Genomic DNA, 17,039 nt, shown 5'->3' on the forward strand with positions numbered 1-17,039 from the left:
AGCATTAGTTTACTAGCATGTGAGATGAGTGCAATTGTGTGGTAGTTTGAGCATTCTTTGGCATTGCCTTTCTTTGGGATTGGAATGAAAACTGACCTTTTCCAGTCCTGTGGCTACTGCTGAGTTTTCTAAATTTGTTGGCATATTGAGTGCAGCACTTTCACAGCATCATCTTTCAGGATTTGAAATAGCTCAACTGGAATTCCATCACCTCCACTAGCTTTGTTCGTAGTGATGCTTTCTAAGGCCCACTTGACTTCACATTCCAAGATGTCTGGCTCCAGATGAGTGATCACACCATCGTGATTATCTGGGTCACGAAGGTCTTTTTTGTACAGTTCTTCTGTGTATTCTTGCCACCTCTTCTTAATAACTTCTGCTTCTGTTAGGTCCATACCATTTCTGTCCTTTATCGAGCCCATCTTTGCATGAAATGTTCCCTTGGTATCTCTAATTTTCTTGATGAGATCTCTAGTCTTTCCCATTCTATTGTTTTCCTCTGTTTCTTTGCATTGATCGCTGAAGAAGGCTTCTTATCTCTTCTTGCTATTCTTTGGAACTCTGCATTCAGATGCTTATATCTTTCCTTTTCTCCTTTGTTTTTCACCTCTCTTCTTTTCACAGCTATTTGTAAGGCCTCCCCAGACAGCCGTTTTGCTTTTTTGCATTTCTTTTCCCTGGGGATGGTCTTGATCCCTGTCTCCTGTACAGTGTCACGAACCTCATTCCATAGTTCATCAGGCACTCTATCTATCAGATCTAGGCCCTTAAATCTATTTCTCACTTTCACTGTATAATCATAAGGGATTTGATTTAGGTCATACCTGAATGGTCTAGCGGTTTTCCCTACTTTCTTCAATTTAAGTCTGAATTTGGCATAAGGTGTTCATGATCTGAGCCACAGTCAGCTCCTGGTCTTGTTTTTGTTGACTGTATAGAGCTTCTCCATCTTTGGCTGCAAAGAATATAATCAATCTGATTTTGGTGTTGACCATCTGGTGACATCCATGTGTAGAGTCTTCTGTTGTGTTGTTGGAAGAGGGTGTTTGCTATGACCAGTGCATTTTCTTGGCAAAACTCTATTAGTCTTTGCCCTGCTCATTCCACATTCCAAGGCCAAATTTGCCTGTTACTCCAGGTGTTTCTTGACTTCCTACTTTTGCATTCCAGTCCCCTATAATGAAAAGGACATCTTTTTTGGGTGTTAGTTCTAAAAGGTCTTGTAGGTCTTCATAGAACCATTCAACTTCAGCTTCTTCAGCGTTACTGGTTGGGGCATAGACTTGGATTACCGTAATATTGAATGGTTTGCCTTGGAAACGAACAGAGATCATTCTGTCGTTTTTGAGATTGCATCCAAGTACTGCATTTCAGACTCTTTTGTTGACCATGATGGCTACTCCATTTCTTCCGAGGGATTCCTGCCCACAGTAGCAGATATAATGGTCATCTGAGTTAAATTCACCCATTCCAGTCCATTTTAGTTCGCTGATTCCTAGAATGTCGACTTCACTCTTGCCATCTCTTGTTTGACCACTTCCAATTTGCCTTGATTCATGGACCTGATATTCTAGGTTCCTCTGCAATATTGCTCTTTACAGCATCGGACCTTGCTTCTATCACCAGTCACATCCACAGCTGGGTATTGTTTTTGCTTTGGCTTCATCCCTTCATTCTTTCTGGAGTTATTTCTCCACTGATCTCCAGTAGCATATTGGGCACCTACTGACCTGGGAAGTTCCTCTTTCAGTATCCTATCATTTTGCCTTTTCATACTGTTCATGGGGTTCTCAAGGCAAGAATACTGAAGTGGTTTGCCATTCCCTTCTCCAGTGGACCACATTCTGTGAATGCTTACAAATATACAATTATCTCCAAATAAGTTAATTAAGCATAAAGAAGTACTATCTAGGTGGGATCTCTCCAAGTTTAGTGCTCCTCAGTTTTCAGAATTACTGGGGTCTCACTCCTCTTTGATATTTATAAAAGCCTTTTCCCACAAACTTTGAGATTTTCTGCCTGAAATTGTTAGAGGTATTTTAGGGGATTAAATAATAATCCCCAATGCATATTTGTCCCAATGCATATTCCCACAGAACTCATCTTATTTCTAGCTCACTTGTTTATTTCTTCTAGCTACCTCTCACTCAGCCCAAACATTGAAACCAACTCTTCTATAGATTCCCTAAAGTGCCAACCCCTCCTCGCAAATAGCTAGCTATAATTGACTTGGGGCAAATAACTACAATACCACAAGGGATTTGCATCCCAGAAAACATCTTAAAATTGCATACTACATATCCATAATCTCGGTTTTCTTGGTCACCCCCACCACAGTGAAACTGGCATGGACTGAGTCTCCTCTTCTGAGCTCTGGCTCTCCTCCCCTCCCCCCACCCTCAACTTGACCACCTTCGGACTTTTCCCTTTTCTTTTCCCTTTCTCTCCTTAAACTGAGAACCACGAAAACTAATCATAAAAAGAATCCAACTATTTTTTCTACTTCTAGAATATACAATTTTTTCTGAGATTATTTCATGTAATCTTTAGAAAGTAAAGTGAAGCTGCTTTTCCTAATATGCTTACTATATATATATAAACACACACACACATATAAATACACAAACATGACTGAGCAACTAAGCACACAATTATATACATATTTATTATGTATATGTAATTTTTAAATATCACTTTTCTCTGTTGTAGTTAGATAATGGGAAGACTGGCATATCCATGAAAGCCTTTCCATTCTTCAGAAAGTTTTTATAATTTGACTATTCTTTCTTTGGCTCAGAGATACCTAAACTTGGTATCTTGAACATATGCTCTTATTATGTATCCAGAACAATACAGCTGCTCGGAATATTTTTGAAGGTTGCATTTTAGAGAGAGAAATACCAGGGGAAATTGTATGGGAAAATAAAACTATTCAAGGCCATGTTTAAATAAAGTCATATTCTCTATTCCATTACCAAGCGATACATACCATAGGCCAAATTCTGCCCTAGGTTATATGCACGCTGCTCTTTCTGACTTTAGTGGGAATTGTTCATGTATAACTGAAGGCTTCAGTTAGCCCTGTGGGCACAGAAATGCCTACCCTCAAAAGAAGCAAAAATTATCTGTCTTACTATATTTGGCTTTTAGACGAAAGTGATATAATATAAATGACAATTCTATTAGATAATATAGGTTTTAAAAAGCACTACCATCAAATTTTAACCATTAAAAATTTGACAAAATTACCATAGTGGCATTTGCAAGACCAGAGATTGTTCAAACAGATAAGTAGACGCTGGAAAATACTTTTCGTTGCAATTTTCGAGTTTAGTAGTATATGGAATAATGTGCACTATAATATTTATATGTATTTTCCTTTTGTATATATCATGCATTTTATAGCTATTGGCTGAGAGTCAACCATTTTCTGGCAAGAAAAATTGCTAAATTTTTCAAATAGCAGTTTCTAAGTTTAAATGTTAATTTATCCATGGTTTGCTTTCGATTTTGATTAGAGGTGTTTTCAGAGGAAAGATCTTACTGAACTTAAATTTTTGCCATGAAATATTAGACTGATAACATTCAGACTTGTAAAGTCTAAACACTACAATGAGAGGTGTGATTATCTTTTTGCACATATTAACTAGACAAATATTTTCTTTTGATGTATACACGTATATTGTGTATATACTAAGGTAAATAACAGTTATGAAACACAATGGATTAGAAGCAGGTGACAATATATGGGATGCCTGTCAGAGGGAGAAACAAAATAAAAATAAAAAATTCATAGTGCTATGTAAACCTCTAAGCCACTTTTTCCAGCCTTCTTTATTTAATACATGATATATTTCTTTCTAAGAAACTCAGACCCCTCTTACCCTTACAAACATCTTGTGTTAGTCTCATGTCCCAGGAATTGCTCACCCATTCCTGATATATAGACTCTCTTCCTCCTCTTTTCTACCTAGGTAAAAGCCTAGTTTCCTTTAAGAGCTAACTCAGATCCTACATTCTTTATGGATCCTTCCTAACAAACCTGAATTGCAGCAGGCCATTTCCTACCTTAAATTCTGATTATTTTATTATACATTTTGTAATCCATCAAGGAAGGAAGGAAAAGAAGAAACAATACTTGGGCCCCACCTCAGAGCAACGAAGACATGCTGGAGTGTTGGCATATGAATATTTTTGAAAGCTTCTCAATGATGCTAATGATTTCTAGAGTTGAGAATTGCTGCTCTGAGCTGCAGTCTAGCTTGTAAGAAGTCTCTTCCAATGTATCTCTTTGGGCAAATGAAACTATTATTCATACAATCATCCAAAAGACAATAATCTGGGATTTATAAACATCTCCCTTTACCTTAACGTCTACTCTCTTTCAATCAACAAGTCCTTTGATTTTAATTCCTAAATAGATTTTAAAGCTGACCACTTCTCTGTGTATCTATTATTGCCAACATAGTTCAAGGTATACTTATATCTCACCTGGACTCTAAGGGTAATTTAACAATCTTTTTTCCTTGTCCTCGTACAAATTTTTCTTCTTCACTGCAACCAACATCTGCCCAGGCCATATATTTTCCTTCCTTCCCCAACTTCTTCCCTCACCCTCTGTTCCCTACACAAAGTATTTCCATAGAGTACCCTCAAAAAAAATTTAACATGACCACAGTGATCTTTAAAACATAGTATCTTTCCGTGGCGCTGACTTCATTTTGCATGCTGCTCTGCTTAGTGTGCTGCACTCCACCCCCGCACTGGCCTTTTAGTATCTCATGTGCAACAGGAAACGCTGGGCTGGAAGAAATACAAGCTGGAATCAAGATTGCCAGGAGAAATACCAATAACCTCAGATATGCAGATGACACCACCCTTATGGCAGAAAGTGAAGAGGAGCTAAAAAGCCTCTTGATGAAAGTGAAAGAGGAGAGTGAAAAAGTTGGCTTAAAGCTCAACATTCAGAAAACGAAGATCATGGCATCCGGTCCCATCATTTCATGGGAAATAGATGGGGAAACAGTGGAAACAGTGTCAGACTTTATTTTGGGGGGCTCCAAAATCACTGCAGATGGTGACTGCAGCCATGAAATTAAAAGACGCTTACTCCTTGGAAGGAAAGTTATGACCAACCTAGATAGCCTATTCAAAAGCAGAGACATTACTTTGCCAACTAAGATCCGTCTAGTCAAGGCTACGGTTTTTCCAGTAGTCATGTATGGATGTGAGAGTTGGACTGTGAAGAAGGCTGAGCGCCGAAGAATTGATGCTTTTGAACTGTGGTATTGGAGAAGGCTCTTGAGAGTCCTTGGACTACAAGGAGATCCAACCAGTCCATTCTGAAGGAGATCAGCCCTGGGATTTCTTTGGAAGGAATGATGCTGAAGCTGAAACTCCAGTACTTTGGCCACCTCATGTGAAGAGTTGACTCATTGGAAAAGTCTTTGATGCTGGGAGGGATTGGGGGCAGGAGGAGAAGGGGACGACAGAGGATGAGATGGCTGGATGGCATCACCGACTCGAAGGATGTGAATCTGAGTGAACTCCGGGAGATGGTGATGGACAGGGAGGCCTGGCGTGCTGCGATTCATGGGGTCGCGAAGAGTCGGACACGACTGAGCAACTGAACTGAACTGAATGCAATAGGTTCCCTTTTACCAAAGGGCATTTGCACCATGTGCTACGCATGTATGGAATGTTCTTCTCTACTCAGGTTACCTAGTTCAGTTCCATATGTTCTTTTGAATACATACTATCAGTTAAATTGCGACAATCCCAAAAAGACAGCTTGAAGTCCTAACCCCTGTGCCTGTTAACATGGCCTTATTTTGGAATAGTTTTTGTGTATATAATCCAGTTAAGATGAAGTCATACTGACTTAGGATGAATGCTAACCCAGCATGACTGGTGTTCTTATAAAAAGAGCAGACACTGACACACAGTGTAGAAGATGGTCGTGTGATGTTGGAGGCAGAGATGAGAGCAATGAGTCTAAAAACAAAGGACTGCTGGTAAACACGAGGAGCAGCAAGTAAGGCTGCCCCTCTATAGATTTCAGACAGAGCATGGTCTTGCAGATACCTTGATTTCAAACTTCTACTGAAAAAGAATACACTTTTGTTGTTTTAAGCTACCCAGTGTGTGGTTTTTAGGGCAAGCCCAGAAAACTAATACACACATCTAATACAATTTCCTCAAAGTAAGCCTTTCTTGACTTCAGAGATTGGATCAAATTGTCCTTCAGATGATCCCATAGATCTTATCAAAGTCATAATTTGGCTTTCATTGGCATGATTATTTGTCTTTTCTTTCTAATAAACTGTAAGTTCCATCACAGCAGACTGTAAAGTATCACTACTTCATCAGACATTTTTTTCTTCACATGTCACATTTACGGCAGAATTTAAATAGCCTGGGTTTATCTTTGCTCCCAATTGTTGTAGGTATCTAACATTTCAAGGAGTTACATCATTTTCCTAGGGTTGCACAATTTTTAAGTAAGATATCAAGAATTGAACTTTGCCTTTTTACTAAATATGATATTTTAAAGTCCCATGCAAAGAGAAAAATTAATCTTTACTTGGATGGTTTTACCTTTTTCTAATCAAGTGGTAAAAATTCTGCCTTCTTATTTTTACTGTATTGCTATAGGGCTTGGTTCTGTATGTCATGGATCAGGTGACCGGAGAAGGCTAAGTAGAATATTCTTTCTTTAGCCCACCATGGTCTTTCCTGACTGTTATAAACCATAGAGATATTGAGAACATAGCATAAAATTATTTTATGCATTAAGCCACCTGTATCAATGAGAGTATAATCATAAAAAAATGTTGATTTTAATTATTTGTGCAAATCATGTAAATATGTGAAGCATTATAAACATTGACATTACAAATATGTACAAACATGTATGAAAATTAATTTATATTTACTTTGCAAATATGTCTTTTCAGCTCTTGGTTTTTGTCAAGGGGACGTTTAGAGAATTCTGATACTCTGTACTTCTGATACAAGTACTTCTTGTCTTTACAGTGATTTAGGTTCATAGCAATTTATTATTTTTTAGGTAAAGGTCAGGAAAACTTGATTTTAAATTCAGGCAGGAAATTTAACCTTGGCAAGGCTCCTTTTTTAATCCAGTACAACGAACTAGGCTCAATAATCACAGCTTTTATTATCATCATTTTTAACTGACTATTCTGAAAAGCTTTGTTAAATTCCATTGATCTTTAATTTGTTTCAAGTGACAAACTCTTCCCCTAACTTGGGTAATATTCGACTGACTAGACACCAACAGAAGGCTTTCATATACACGTAAATAATTACAGTTTAAAGCAATAAAAAGTATTAAAGGAATCCTATGGATTGAGATTCTCTTGTGGTAGGAGTTGAGGTGGTGCTCCCAGGAGAATCCCAGTACACAGAGCTTCCTGAAATGAATGAAGAAGCTTCCATGAGGTTGCAAGGACAGTTTATATTCCTCAATCAATAGAGACATGGAAATACCTTTATAAAGTGTGCACATGGGCATACACTCCAGAGATTAATTGAGAGAGTTGGTTTATCTTTTCTAACAAATGTTGGTTAAATTGCATTTTATTTTTCTCCAGAACCATCAATAGTTTCCCTTTTTCAGATTGAATACATAAATCAAAAGAACATATTTCATGAACAAACTATGATTGTGAAACTCCTATTCTTCATCTATTGATCCCTGAAACTTTATTTACCCATGTATTTTTTTTCCCTTCTCTGTATTAGTTTAGAACTGCTCTTTTTCACATTATTGTACCTAGGACCATCTGTGGCTCTTGACTTGTCAAAATAGCATAGATGTCGTGAAAAGCTCATTGCTAAACCAATTCTTGCTTCCACACTTGCAGTATTTCATCAGCTTCTAATTATAGAATACTACTACATTTCAGCATAATTATTAAAGGGTTACTAATGATTCTTTGATGCTATTGGTCTTATAAAACATGTAGAACTATTTAGGGGAAAACTGTTTTCATAGGAAACTCTGAGGTTTTACTTTTAAATGATACACAACAGAATGTCAATATCCTTCCAAGCTGCTTTACTCACCAAGCCCTAACAAACTGCTGAAGTAAAATCCTTTTACATATTTTAAAACTTAAAAAAAAAGAAAATCCAAAGAGATCTCTTAAAATAACCATAACATGCTGATACAATATGAAAACGAAGCTTTAAAAAATCTGCTAATGTTATCAGTGTTCCCCATTTGATAATAAAAAGTCTGAATTGATTTTTTTCCAGTTTTAGTGCAAAAAATATGACATAACGAATTTCAGCTTGATATAATTTGAAATAGCCAATATATTAAACCCCAAAGTAAAATTTAAATTGGCAATCATGTCAGATTCAAGTCCCTGAATGAATATTAATTTAAAAACTAATCATTTTCCAACAGGTTGAAGCTTCAAAATGCTATTTCTTGAATAAAAGCTGTTAGATCCATTACAGTAATATCAGGCATTTTTTTTGTTTAGGAAAATAGACCTCCAAAATTTGGAATGTCTGACTCATCCTAGCACCATTTTTTTGGCCCAGGGATTTAATTATTTAAAACTCATTTCTTTTTTTTAGATTTGGGAAATTAGAATTCCTATTTTACTGATGGAAAGCTGACACTAAGTGAACTCTCCGAGGTAAGGTATAAGGCCAGATCGGTTAATTAATTTTATGTCACTACGTCTATGTAAGTTAAATTCTGGTTTCTGAGCCAAACCTATGAGTAAAGGTATTTTAGTTTTATAGACACACACACACACACGCATGCACATACCATGTAAATGAATTGATTGTGGCCATATTGGAGGATGAGTAAAGACATACATATATACATTAACTATAGACTTGCAATTTTAAACTTGACTAAGCCAGATTATCAAATATGTGTTCTGTCCTATGCCCAGCATGATGAAGGCCCTGATCCCCAAATTAAACAGAATTTGGATGCACTCGATAATAAAGCAACAGAGAATAAGTTACATTTCACATTTAAAATATATTCTTTGCAGTTAAATAGTGAAAGAGTTACAAGTTGCACTTGTCCATATCTTGGCCAAGAAGTCTACCAAAAACATTGCTGTGTAAATTACAGACCGCAGGGGGAAGCAGGGGAAAAAGCATAAACCCAAGCATCACTTGAGGAGCTGGCTGTGTCACTTAACCATGTCTGTCCAGACAACCCTACACAAATTAACAGCTTCCCACACTTCTTTTCAACAAAGAATTCCAGGAAGCCTTGTTTTGCACTTCTAGTCCAATCCTCTTATCACATAAGAAAACTGAGCTAAGTATATTTGTTAAGACTACAGAGTAGCATTACCTGAGTCAGATTTCTCTTCTCCTTACCTGTTATTCTTCCCACTTCTTTTTGTATCACTTTTTAGGAATGAGTGCCTTCTTTATTAAGCATCTATAACTTCATAGGTATCTTAATATCTTAAATATATTCGAAGTGAGAAGTGAAGGTGTTAATCGCTCAGGCATGTCCAACTCTTTGCAACCCTGCCAGGCTCCTCTGCCCATGGAATTCTCGAAGCAAGAATACTGGAGTGGGTAGCCATTCCCTTCTCCAGGGGATCTTTCTGATCCAGGGATCAAACTCAGGCCTCCTGCATTGCAGGCAGGTTCTTTACTGTATGAGCCACCAGGGAAGCCCAAATGTATTCAGACTTGTGTCCAATTTAAAGGAACGCTATGCAGATCTCCAGTTTAAATAATTGCTCTTTAATTATTATTTGAATGAATACAGATCTCCAAAATGCTGGGTATCCCCCTATCTATCAATAAAGACCAGATGATTAAAATCCAGTCTGCATGATTTTCCTGCTTTATGACTGTTTTGTTCTGTAGTTTTAATGTAAAAAGTAGAATAGGGATTTTTTTTAAAAAACTCACATAAAAATAAATAAATAAAAGAAGAGCACAAATTGGAAAGGACAAGTTTTCTCTTGATAGTCAAATAGTTATGAAATAAAGGTGTCTCATTAAATCATAAGTACTTTAGCCTTTCTTGAAAGAAGACGAGGATTTAAAGATTTATAAAGAAATTTTGCCTAAACTAGGAAGTGACTCACATTTGACATGTATTGAAATGATAATGCTGATTTCAATAGGCACTCTAAGAGCACCTGACTCCTAGGGGAGTAATTCAGTCATGGTTACCTCTTCACTTTTAGATTTTTAAATTTTCTTTGTAAAGCTTTTAATGTACTACTGCCTGCCAAAACATGGCACAGTTTCACAGGTAAGGCAAAATAAAGGCAAGTAAAAAGCATTTGTTCATCATTACTGATACAAAACTGTGCAACAAATAAATATATTCATTCGCTATCTTTTGTGGCGTCCACTTATTCAGTGGTTTCTATTTCCATATTTTTATAACCCAATTCTGGTTCTGGTACACTGGCAGCAGTCAGAATGGACAAGATATATAATAAGTCTTGTATCTGCCAACCATTGAATAAATGAGAGGCAAGCATAGACAGACTGAATCCATCATTGCAATAGATATCAGATGTGACCTACCTTTTTGCAGGTCCTTTCAACCCTGGTGGCATAGAAACCCTGCTCCCTGCCAACTGAATTTGCTAAACTCATATCCACCAAAAAGCAGGGTAGATAAGCCTAACGTGCTGATTGAAAATCACTTTGCCAATACCCTCCTATGGAAATTAATCATTTCTTCTGCATTCAATCACCTCTCTGCGTTTCTATTTTAAATGTCCTTTTTAAGGCTTTTAATGCAATGCAGCGCACATGCATAGAGGAATTTCACAGTTACAATCAGACCAAACAAAGATATGTTTAAAGTGTATTTAAATCCTCAATAATAGTATCTACACTGAAATAGACTTTAAAATCCAAATAACAATTCTCAAGACACTTGAAGTGGAACCTGGGACCCCTTGCAGCAGTGCTTGAGTGAACGAGTGAAAGTTGCTCAGTCGTATCTGATTATTTGTGACCCCATGGACTATACAGTCCATGGAATTCTCCAGGCCAGAATACTGGAGTAGGTAGCTTTTCCCTTCCCCAGGGGATCTTCCCAACCCAGGGATCAAACCCTGGACAAATGTCTGCTGGAGCAACAAAATACAAGAAACTATAAAAGACTAAAAATAACTGTGTACATGTTCAGTTGGGGCCAATTATGGACAATAAGAGAAGATGAAAAAACCCACGTGCCACTTCTGAAGAGCCAAGACAAAAATCAGAGTACTCCACATGTCCCATGCACATAGCATCACCAAAGAGGTAGCAGACCACCTAAGTCATCTCTCTGGTCTGACACTGGACCTGTTCCTGTTCTCACCACATATAAGGAATCAGCTCGCACCTCACCTCAAAGAACAAGCAAGGGAAACTTACTTGTTTTTGCGACCCCCACCCCGCCCCCACCCCACTACAGCAGGGGACCCAGTAAAGGCTTGCCTGAATCATTTGTCTGGCCTCTAATCAATTTCTATTAAGGAAGTCAAGAACCATGGTAGTAACATAAGGGAGTCTACCTGCTTCAGAGTTAGGGGGAATGTAATAAATCAAAGATTTTCATGAAGTACACAAGGCTACAAATGTCCTCTAGTGCAAATGGCATTGGCATGGACCACACTGGGGTGCACCTGTGAGAGCATACTCACGCTGATGCTCCAATACTTTGGCCACCTGATGCGAAGGACTGACTCACTGGAAAAGACCCTGATGCTGGGAAAGATTGAAGGCAAAAGGAGAAGGGGACAGCAGAGGATGAGATGGTTAGACAGCATCAGCAGCTCAGTGGACATGAATTTGAGCAAACTCCAGGAGATAGTGGAGAACAGGGGAGTCTGGTGGGCTGAAGTTCAGGAGGTTGCAGAGCCTAACTGAACAACATGAGACCATATACTGGCAACTATGGTACACAGTACCTCTGGTGTAAAAGGCAAGGGTGACTTTAGACTGCACTGGACCCTTCCAGAGCCCTAAAGAAACCAAAGAAGAAACTGTCTATTCCCAAGAACTATAAAATAGCAGCCATCTCACAGTTATCTCAGCCTTTAGCAACTTCTAAGGCAAACACAAACTGTTGTTGACAACTAAAGTAATCATATAACACCTTTTGAGTGCCTGATGTGTAAAGTTCATTAGTTCTAAGGTCAGCATTTTAAATGCAACAGTCAAATTGTATTCATATCATCAGAGACTACCTAGAAAAGACAGCTGTAAAATCCAGGCCAAGGTCTTAATACTGCATGACTATTAAAATTAGCACTAGACAGCAAAAGAGCTGTTACACATTTTTAAACAAAATAAAATATACTAAGCAAATAAAACTTTCCTGAGGATATTACTCCAAATGGGACTGTCCTACGCACCTGTGGACATTTTCACTGCAATTTTGAGGGGGAAATACTGAAATTTCAAAAGATACATTGTTAGGTCATTTAAATATTGCTTTTCTTTAGTTGTCACCTAGAAATAGTTAAGATCTGAAAAAGTAGTGCTTCACATCTTATGGGAAGATGCCATTTAAAGAAAAAAAAGGAAGATGGATCCTTGTGCTTAACCAAATGTTAAATATTTTTTATTTTACTCACCTGCACACTAAGATGAATCCATTTCTTCACAAGAATTCTCCCCAGTGTCATTACTTTTATTGGAGGCTGCAAACCATTTACTGTGCGGTAATAAAACATGGTCTCTTTCTCAGATAATGTAAGTTTGAATACAATCTGCCCATCCACTGTTTTTTCTATAACACACCTTGGGAAACAACCAGAAAAGAGAAAAGGTCAGTTTCCAACCAAAAGACAGGCTATGACATTGTCTAGTGATGGTGGTGCAACAGATCCCAAACTCTAATCAAAGGTCACAATGAACAAGTACCTGAAGGTCATCATATTCAGGCCAGCTTTCTTTCAATTAAGAGGCCCTTTAATTTCAATAAAGATAAAATTCTTATTTACAGTACATCTGCTGGAACATTCACTCCCTTTATTAGAGATTCATGGTGGCAGCTCAAGTGGTTGAATCATCCTGCAAAACCAACATTTAGCCTATTGGCTCATTAGTTCCTCTGCCATTTCTTTTATACGAAGCGGCACAATACACCACATTCTGCTTGGCTATTGAGCCACCAGAGCAAATCATTTTCTCCTCTTTTTTTTTTTTTTAATGTAAAGATAGTTTAGTGTCCATAGAAGGCTCTAAACTGCTAGCCCTGAAGTCAGAATCACTCTATTTAATTCCCATGATGAAATGGAGAATGGACAACTGTAGTCTTTATTTAGCTCATCATCAACTGGCCAGAAGCCAAAGCCAGTGTCTGTAAGATGACTGCCCAGCTCGCCACGACCACAAAGCCCAACTGGGGCACTGAGATCACGGTAATGACCTGGGGTGAAAGGTCATGGAATCTTCTAAAGCTACAGTGAAGTATTTTGATAAAATAGAAGAACCTTCCAAAAATTAACTCTCAGGCCAGTTATCAAATCATGTTATTTTTAAAAATAACTTATATCCTGATTACAACAGCACTATTTTCTCATCCCTTTAAAGAGACATGTTTTATGTTTTCTATATTCTCTACTGCTTTATGTTTAGTATAAGTGATTTTATTTTATACAAATTATATCATTGCATGTGCCTTAGCCACTCTGTACCCACTGAGAAGAAACAGATATGAACTTGAGCCCATTTCCAATTACATTTCAATCTAGCAGTTCAACTTTTGCAGAAGAGAGAAGACTCTCCTAAGGAGATTAGTCCCCCAAACCTGATATTTAAAGAGAAATATCATGAACATTAAGTACAAATATCTCCTCCAAGTAACTAGCTATTAAAGATGCTCATCAGCCTGCATCTCACAGCCAAGAACTCAAGGAGGTGGTATATCCCAAGGTGGAGAAGATCATCAAGTCCCAGAGGAGTCTGGGCTCCTTCCTTCACCCATTTGCCTCTTACTCAGCTCAGACACCTCCAAGATAAGGTCTGATCCTGGAACCCAACCTTCTCAAAGTTGAGAGGCCTTCTTTGCTGCTCACTTATTGTGCTGCTTTGGAAGTAACACCCATCCATCTGTCTTCCTATTCAATGAGTTGTCTGACAATAGCAGCATAGCCTGGTATATAGTAGATCCTCCCCCTTCCCCCAAAAAATGATGAGTTAGTGATCTGAGTATGAAGAATCAAAGAAGCAAAGGTAAGATTGGGCCAACCCAGAATTATTGCTAAATATGTTTTTAAAACGTTCCTTAAAGGACACATTTCTCTCACATATCATTCCTCCTCATTTGCATTCTTTCTGAGAGTTGAGAGGTGATGATATGATCAGAGAATACCTAACAGTTACTATTTCACTCCCACTTTTTTATTCTATTTTGCACATACATTTGGTGATCAAGTTATGAAAAATATATTTTATATTGGGCAAATAGGTTTAGTTGACATACAGATTTTATATAAAGCAGAGATATGATTTTATGAAAATTCTATTGTGATTCAACTCTTTAGCAGGTGGACATTTCTCAGTCACTGGAATTAAAGTTTCTCTCTATTCTTCACTTCTATGTCTTAAACAATCCAAGAAGAGATTGCCTCCATTCGTTTTTCTTGAGTTTAAATCTACAAGTTAGAATTTGACCATTACTCAAGAATGTATTTGCCAAATGCAGGCTTATTTCCCCAAGCTTACTGAAAATGCATTTCTTAATATGTTATTGATTATCTTCCTTGCTATTTTGTTTGCTTGTAAACATACTTGCTTTGGTAGATAATGAATGTGAGAGGAAGGCAGGTAGCAAAATATTTAGGAACTGGATTTATTTTGCTCCTGGATAAACAATAATTGGATAATCCATGTTTTGTTTGTTTTACTTATCTAGTACAAACACTGCGAAATTCCCCAATTCCCACAGGTATTTTAGTTTTGAGAATGGAAATGACCTTGATGCTTGGAACTCTCTAAACCATAAACCATGTGCTACTACCTCCATAAATGTTCCTCTGTCTTATTTATATGAAATGATACCAACAGAAGATGAATTTTGTAGAGACATATCCCCTGGAAAAATTTAGAAAAAATAACTTCATCCTAGCCGTATTTGTCAAGAGACAATATTTTAAGACTCTTTGGACATTAGTTACATAAACTAAATAAGTTGGATTTACTGACATTTCAAACAGTAAGAAAACGGGGGTTTTTTTTAGGGTACGTACAGAAACAGAGGTAACGGTTTCAGATGATTTTCACTTCAAATAAAAGAAAATGAAAAAATGCCAACTTTCACTTGGCAAATTAAAACTAAACATCATAAGATATTTAAGTCTTATTTGCTTATGCGATGATAAGACTTTTCTGGTTTGTTTCATGAGCTTTTAGATACTTGGCCAACATCCTCATACAAAGAAAACATCACAAGGGGAAGAGCCAGAAGCTCTATGAGAAGAAAAAAGATAAGCAAAAAAAAAAAGTCTCAAAACTGTCCTATTTATTTTCATTTCCAGATTGGCTCTAAACACTTAAGGAAAACATTGGATATCCATTTTAGAAACTATTACAGAATGAAAATCAGGTGATTATTAAAAATAACCAAAAATTGTTAACAAAGCCTCACACCAAACTCACCAAAGGCATTTCTGATGGGTTCAATGGCATGAACTTCTGAGAATCTTTTATGCTTTTCTATATACTTCCTAATGGATAAAAACACCTGGAAGCAAAGGGCTAAAAGCGATATCTTTTCAGACATGAGGTGTCATTCATTTGTTCAACTTATTATTGAACATCTTTCACAATGAGTTAAACAAACAAGTCTTCCTAGGGAAACAAGAATGCAGAAACAGTCCCCAGCACTCAGAGAGTTCACTGCCTAATGACAATTGTGTACTCTAGTAAAGGCAGGTTGCTTATACAAGCCTAGACCAAGACCTTGAAAGTATACATTATTGCTAGTCCCCATGCCTTACAACTCACAGTGAGCCTGGCTGAGCCTCTGAAAACTAAGACTAAAGGTTTAGCTAAACTACTGGGGGGAGAAAAGATATGAGCCAGGTATAAACATGTCTGCCTGCCATGAAATTATTTTAACATACTCTTGAGGGTTCACTTCATTCATGGAAAGGGGAAAGCACTTTGAATTTCGGGAAAAAAATATTTGGTCCAATGAAGTTGACCAGAAAAGCCTCATGTAGGAGCTGGTCTTCAGTTAGCCTAAATTCCAAAGTGCCTTCATTTCTAGGTTGGAATCCAAGTTGCAATACCCTTGACTTTGCAGGACCCTAGGAAAGCTTACACTCCCTCTGCTACTTACATTACACCTCCTTGCTCAAGTTTCAACCACACAGCTAGAGTAAATGATGCCGCCAGCCTGGAAGCAGGAGGAGAGGCAAAGCAACTCTGGTGATTTCCAAAAATGAAACTTGCAGAATGGTTATGGGAGTTGGGACTCAGGTCACGCTGGTCTCTAATGATGCAACCCCTGAGGCCTGCTGAGAAGAGGTTGGTGTAGGTGGGGGGCGATGATCGGTAAGGGCAATCCTGAACGCAGAGCCGCTGAGGACAGACCCGAAGGCCCTCGGGTGTGGCAGAGCTCTGACAGAAAGTGCTTTGGGCTGGGATTCCGCACGTCGCTTGGGTTGGCACCACCGAAACCTTCTTGAAAGCTGCCACATTCTCCAGCCTTGGGAACAGGCCCTGAGAGTCAGCCCACGAGATGGAAGCAAAGTAGGCAAAAAGCCATGTTTCAGGGACCGAAAACAAGAGGCTGAAGCCCAGAGAAAGAGCCAGGCAATTCATGTTGACTCAAAAGCATTCTCCTCTGATTCAGGTGTTCCTAAATAAGTCGGAAGGCCGAGAGCACTGGCCAGCAGCACTTTATCGCGGGGTGCTTTAAGTAACGTTGAGATAAATCCATTTTCGGGAAACTGCAGACGTGGTTTCACAAGGGGGTAACACCAGAGGCTTCCATGGTGATGGCGAAGACATGAGTAGCAGCTGGTGTCTGGGAATCAAAAGTAGAGTGTCAAGAA

At 38.0% G+C, this 17,039-nt stretch overlaps 1 protein-coding gene across 1 annotated transcript in view; it reads right to left on the reverse strand.

The window, feature by feature from the left end:
- Positions 1–16,806, reverse strand: part of USH2A (usherin) — a 930,744-nt gene extending 913,938 nt beyond the window's left edge. The window contains exons 1-2 of the mRNA XM_052653949.1: positions 16,322–16,806; positions 12,609–12,774 (exon numbers count right to left, since the gene is read on the reverse strand). Of these exons, the coding sequence (XP_052509909.1) occupies positions 12,609–12,774; positions 16,322–16,806 (651 nt within the window). The remainder of the gene's footprint in view (positions 1–12,608; positions 12,775–16,321) is intronic.
- Positions 16,807–17,039: the final 233 nt, after the last annotated feature.

This window comes from Budorcas taxicolor, chromosome 16 (assembly GCF_023091745.1).
Source record: "Budorcas taxicolor isolate Tak-1 chromosome 16, Takin1.1, whole genome shotgun sequence".
Taxonomy (NCBI): Eukaryota; Metazoa; Chordata; class Mammalia; order Artiodactyla; family Bovidae; genus Budorcas; species Budorcas taxicolor.